At 43.3% G+C, this 6,321-nt stretch overlaps 1 protein-coding gene across 1 annotated transcript in view; it reads left to right on the top strand.

Annotated features, from left to right (window-relative positions):
- The first annotated feature begins 318 nt into the window (after positions 1-318).
- flt1 (fms related receptor tyrosine kinase 1) overlaps positions 319-6,321 on the top strand; it is an 85,816-nt gene continuing 79,813 nt past the window's right edge. Inside the window, exons 1-3 of the mRNA XM_079489290.1 lie at positions 319-496; positions 5,012-5,108; positions 5,654-5,865. Of these exons, the coding sequence (XP_079345416.1) occupies positions 442-496; positions 5,012-5,108; positions 5,654-5,865 (364 nt within the window). The 5' untranslated portion in view covers positions 319-441. The remainder of the gene's footprint in view (positions 497-5,011; positions 5,109-5,653; positions 5,866-6,321) is intronic.

The following is a 6,321-nucleotide window of genomic DNA, read 5'->3' as shown; positions in this document are numbered from 1 at the left end:
GGCCTAATTGTGGTTCAAACATATATACCGTCCGAAGTCCGAACTGTCGATTTGTTGTATTATATCCAAACTGTATGAACCGACAGCACACAGTTGCGGGTGGACCTGCTATGATAGCCTGTGTAGGCTACGCGCCATGGGTGTGTCAATGGACGTCACGGATGTCCGTTATCCGGTGGCTGTGGGAACCGTATAAATCTGTGGCACTATCGAATACGATGGGAAAAAGTTGCACTGGAGTTCATGCGTCTAGAGTTCTGTTGATCTCCTGTAGCTCTCCTCAGGAAGCGCACCATTTCCACACTCACCTCACCACTCATGCTGAACTGTACTGTGCCAAAGGTTCCTCTACTGGGAAGACACGCAGGATTATAAACATAAACGTGTGCGCCTTTTTTCATCTTCAAAACGTTCTCGGCACACAGGGAGTCGTGAGGCAACATGACGTTCACTTTCTTCTGTATAATATTTGGATTGTCGTATGTATACGCAAAAGGTGAGTAGCCTGACTTGCAACTTTTTTGGCTGATGCAATCGATACAGAAACGTAGGCATGTGCAACTGAGTCTTCTGTTGTTAATTCAACCGTTGGGTTGATTTAATTGATTGAGTTGAATTTGTATTTACAAAACGAAATAAAACGGTCATAGAAACTTAGAAAGCACTCACCAAACTTATTAGTATCTTGACTGTATACTGTATATGGGCCAGGTTTAAGGTTTCATCATTGAGAGACAGAAGCAAAGTCGCTCTGATGTCATTTAAGTACCGGTAGTTTAAGTTTGATTGATTGATTGATTGATTGATTGAAATATGTATGCAGAATTACAGTACATTTCAAGCACAAACTCAATACAAAGACTGTTAACTGTGAGTGGACGACCCAATAAAGCATTACACTTGTTTACAAGAGGGTCAATTCATCAAAGTCTCTGGATTGATTGTTAAATTAACTTGGATTAAGGACATCAGCTGTCAGACGACAGACGGTCCCTTTGCGTCTTTTTCTCCAAACACACATGTATGCCAGATTCCACCACTCCATCCCTTATTTATAAAAGAGCACGATGTAGGCCTCCATAGACACATGCAGCGCTCTCTTGGCACATTGCATTTTTCTGGCCTTGGTTTTGGATAATCTGCATGGTCGTGTGGCGTCACTGGCGTGGGTTGTTATTGGACGTGTAAACTTATAGCACTGAGTGTTTCCAGTGAGATAAGCGCGATGCTACGGGATACTGTTTGGATAACGTGGAGTCGTGGACCTGTGCGGCCTGACTTGGCAGCGCTTGGCGCTGGTATAGACTCGACACGCACAGGGCGTTGTTTCCTGAGAGCCTGATGATGAGTTTGTGAAATGGAAGTTCTAATAAAATGACCAAGAGGTCATCATGTAGGGCTACAGCTCAAGGAAACATGCGATTGCTGCTGCAGGAACTGAGGCTAATCAGTGCATTATTGCTAAAACAGAGCCTGGGGTTGAGATCTGGTGGAGGGGGTGCATACTTAGTTTAGACTATAGTCATTGGTTAGACATGGGTTAAGGTTAGGTTTAGGTGTGCTGCTGGTTAGGGTGAGGGCGCACCACGGTACTCCCACGGGTGTATATTGGTTGGTTAAAAACACTGAAACTATAACGTTCCTAATCCTAACGCGAAATCAAATGGGTTCTCAGACATATCTGTCTCCTGAAGAGGTACGTCCATGCATGGACGTAAAAACTGCCTATAGCCTAGTGTATAATTTATACATCCTTTAGAAAAAATACTTTTGTAAAGCCTCTTGCTCCCTCCTATTTTTTGTAAGTTAGCCTGGTGCCTGCATGTGCAAAGGTTCCAAAAAGAAAGAAAATTAATACATATTTAATTTAATTTAACATAATTAAATTCAATGTAGGTCAGAATTAATTTGATAAAATGTAATTCAATATATTTTGCCATGATATTTAGAACATGTATGCATTGCACAAAACAATTGAAGTAAAGTGCTGATGATGCATGACATTGAGGTTACAGTACGTATTCTGATGGCATAAGAACGTTACAAATCATGCACTGATCTCAAAATCACTCTTTTTCTCATGTGTTTTACAGTAGATGGTGTCATACCCATCATCTACTGTGTGTGTGTGTGTGTGTGTGTGTGTGTGTGTGTCATACCTAAAAAATGTCTCCACCGCCTCATGGTGCGGGTGCACTCGTGCATGAGTGAGTAAGAGAGAGAGCCACCATGTCTTTTCTGTTTCTGTGTGATTCTGACTCATGGGTAATATCTGATACTTCTGTGACCGTGGAGAGCAAAGGTCCGTATACAATACATGTACGTTTCTCAGTGGATTTATTTTCTATGGGTAAAAAAAAAAAACTCGCAAAAATGCGGGCAGAATTCATGAGAGCCCCAAATCCATATGGCCACCATTAACAATCTGTTAAGGCACAATAAGGCAAACATTTCTAAATTTCATTATGCTTTAAAGGAGAATTCCATACTAAAAGGCTTTCTTACCTTTCTTTGTAGTTGTTACGTCCCCACCAAAGAGGTCCAGGTGTTATTTTGTGCAAAAGCTCCTTATTGGCTATTTCCCCTATAAGCCCTAAATGAATTGCATTGAATTGAATGGGGCTATTTTTTTGAGTGGTGTAAACCACTCCTACAACTGGCTTTTGTGTGCAGAAAAAAATGAGCATGGTTGCTATGTTCAAAATAATTTCTGACGTAATTAAATCACACCCGGGTGAACTGGATGACCGTAGCAACCATGCTCATTTTTTCTGCACAAAAAAAGCCAGTTGTGAAATCACATCCGGGTGTGATTTCATTACGTCAGATCAGAGCTGATCAAGCTATATAAAACCTTACACCACTCAGTTCACACGGGTGTGATTTTTTGTATATATCCTCTCTTCATAATGTAAATAATATCCCAAGCGGCACAGTTTACTACTTATTTCGATGGAAATAAGCGAATTAGCACAACACCCCATAGCCCCATTCAATTCCCATTCAATTCAATGCAATTCATTGAGGGCTTATGGTAGGGGAAATAGCCAATAAGGAGTTTTTGCACAAAAAAACACCTGGACCTCTTTGGTGGGGACGTAACAACTACAAAGAAAGGTAAGAAAGGTAAGAAAGCCTTCTAAATGGTAAATGGTGCATTTATATAGCACCTTTATCCAAGGCGCTTTACATAGATTGTGCATTACATTCACCCATTCACACACACATTCATACACCGATTGCGGCGGAAGCCATGCAAGGTACCAACCAGCACATCGGGAGCAATTTGGGGTTCAGTGTCTTGCCCAAGGACACTTCGACATGTAGACAGGAGGAGCCGGGATTCGAACCGCCGACCCATGGATCATTGGACGACCTGCTCTACCTCTTGAGCCACAGTCGCCTTCTAGCATGGAATTCTCCTTTTAAGTAGCATATGTGACGTGTCAAACTGGGTTTTCATGATTCTGAATCCATTCCAAGCATTAGTTTTGCACAAAAAACACCCCTTGGGCTAAAAACGACCATATCCGTCATCACAAATGGCACAAGTGGCTATGGCCGCATTTAGCCCAAGGATTGTTTTTTGCACAAAACTAATGCTTGGAATGGATTCAGAATCATGAAAACCCCCTAGTTTGACACGTCACATGCTACTTAAAGCATAATGAAATTTAGAAATGTTTGCCTTATTGTGGCCCTCGCATTTTTGCGAGGGGCCTGGCCGGGGGCTCAATTTGTTTTTTAGCCTTCATAGATGATAAATCCACTGGGAAACAGACCTTTGCTCTCCGCGGTCACGGAAGTATCAGATATTACCCAACGTCTACTCGCACATTGTGTAGTGTGTGTAAAAACGAAGGAAATAGTTCAGGAAGTGCAGGCAGTGTGAGTAAATCTAGATCTTCTCAATGGGACATCTACTGGGAACAATAATGACGACAATGAAGGGCAATAAATTCACTCCGAGAGGCTGGCATTGTGGTGAACTCAGTCAAATGAACGTTTTCAACTATTTACAGTGAAAGAGTATAGTGACATGCCAATGTGCTGCTGACGGGAGCTGGTGTCGGCATGCATTTGAGCATGATCCGTACGGAGGAGCTGGATTCAAGGACAGACTCTTCTGAATGATGTTTCCCCTGTAGTTGGAGGAAGGAAGGGTGGACAGACGGTGGTCTTTATCTCTCATTAATAAGCCTCAGAGATGCAGTGGGAGCAATGCTTTCGTTTGATAAACAAGAGAGCTATAGGGACACTGCTTACGCATTTCCACAGAGGTTGTCAAGTGGCCCTGGTGGCTTGAGAAAGGGGATGTGAAGAGGGAGTCACTGGCATTCTGACCTGGGTGGGGGAGGTGAGGGGTGGGGAGTTATGTGTGCGGAACTGTGATGTACCAAAACTGGTCCTGAGACATTGCTGTGTTTGTGTGTTGTTTGGGTTAGTGTGGATCACATCTTGACATCACTATTAATCAGGCGGGTGAATTGGCATTTCGTCAGAACCTTTTTCTGGAAAAATGAGTCTTTTGACTATTGACCATAGGAAACCATTAGAAATCCAGCTATTGTGGGTGGGAGTGAGATGTAGATTCTCAGGGGGGGGTGTTTTGTAATATTCTCACAGTCAAATGAGATTCACGTACCCACTTAGACCCCCTTTCCACTGGTTGGTTCCCAATGGGAACCGGTTCAGTTATTTTTGGCTTCATAATTAATGTTTCAATTTTGGAGCTCTGGCTCATGGACTAAAAACCAAAAAGAACTGAACCGGTTCCCATTGGGAACCAACCGGTGGAAAAGGGGCCTCTGTGTATGACCTGGGCAGTGGATAGCCCATGAGCCTTTAGTTCAAAGCTCTGATTCATTTTATAGCATGCCTTGGTCTAGTAGTAGAACTGACTGACCGACCATCATGGCCATACAGTAGGTTGGTACTAGAGCTGTTCCTTCTCTACCATTCATTAATTTGCACTCTGTGTCTCCTTCCATTCATTCCCCTGTTTCTTCAGACAAGGAGCCAAAGGGGAAATATAGTGTTCCATCTCTAGACGTGAAGGCTCGGCAGCTGGTCCTGGAGACCAATCAGACTCTACAACTCAACTGCAGGTGGGTGGTATAGATTGTTTAACCACATAAGCCCTGTTCTCAAAAACACAATCTAAAAGCTCACAACACATCAGGTCTCATCACAAAGTGAACTTGTAGGCTATGGGCTCCATTTTCGTCACCGCTAAACCCCTTATCCCTAAACTTCTTTGCCTATTTTTACTATTTTGCAAAACATTTTTTAATAGTTAAAATGGCCAGTCTACAAGCTCACAACGTGTCAATGTAGATTGGCTAGTTGAACGATTCAAAAATGTTTTTCAAAATAGTAAAAAAAAAAGGCAAAGAAGTTTAGGGATAAGGGGTTTAGCGGTGACGAAAATGGAGCCCTATATCTGCTATTTTAGAAGAATTTAGCATTTACACAGTTATCCCCTGTAATGCCCAACAATCACAAACGTGTGAAGTGAGGGGAGCTCTTTGTGATTCAATACACCACATTTATTTGTGTAATAACTAAACAGATTTACCACTGTATATATCATAAGCAATTCGACATTTGCGTGCAGAGTTTCACAGCCCATTACATCTGTTGACCTTTTCAGGGGCCGCTGGGAGCTGTCGTGGGCGTTCCCCGCGGGTCTAGCCAAAGACCACCAGAGCGTGGTGGTCGAGGAGTCTCGCTGCGGCAGGACGGGCACGCTGTACTGCAGTCGTCTGGCGCTCAGCCCGGCCCTCGCGCAGCACACCGGCGCGTTCCGCTGCCGCTATCGGCACCGCACGTCCAGGCAAACCTCCGTCTACGTCTACGTCGCAGGTAAGAGGCCGCTGCTAGAAGAGGGCCGAGACCTGCCGCTCTGCTGCTGAAAGACTGGCGAGGTGTCAAACAATTAAACGTAAACATCATGTATTCCCAGAGACGTTGTTTTGCTTAAATATTTCTAAGGAACTAAATATATTCTAAATATAGCTTTCGGTAGTATTTCTTATTTTTCTTCCTTTCCCTACCTTGCACAATCTCTCGCACTCTCTCCGCCTTTTTCTTGATATCTCACTCCCTCTCCCTTACTCCCTTAAACATCATGTATTCCCAGAGACGTTGTTTTGCTTAAATCTTTCTAAGGAACTAAATAATTTCTAAATATAGCTTTCTGTAGTATTTCTTCTTTTTCTTCCTTTCCCTGCAATCTCTCGCACTCTCTCCGCCTTTTTCTTGATATCTCACTCCCTCACTCCCTCTCCCTTACTCCTACTGAATGAATAGCCCCCCCCC

This window comes from Electrona antarctica (genome assembly GCF_951216825.1).
Source record: "Electrona antarctica genome assembly, chromosome: 20".
NCBI lineage: Eukaryota > Metazoa > Chordata > Actinopteri > Myctophiformes > Myctophidae > Electrona > Electrona antarctica.
This window is presented reverse-complemented; position numbering and strand designations above follow the sequence as displayed.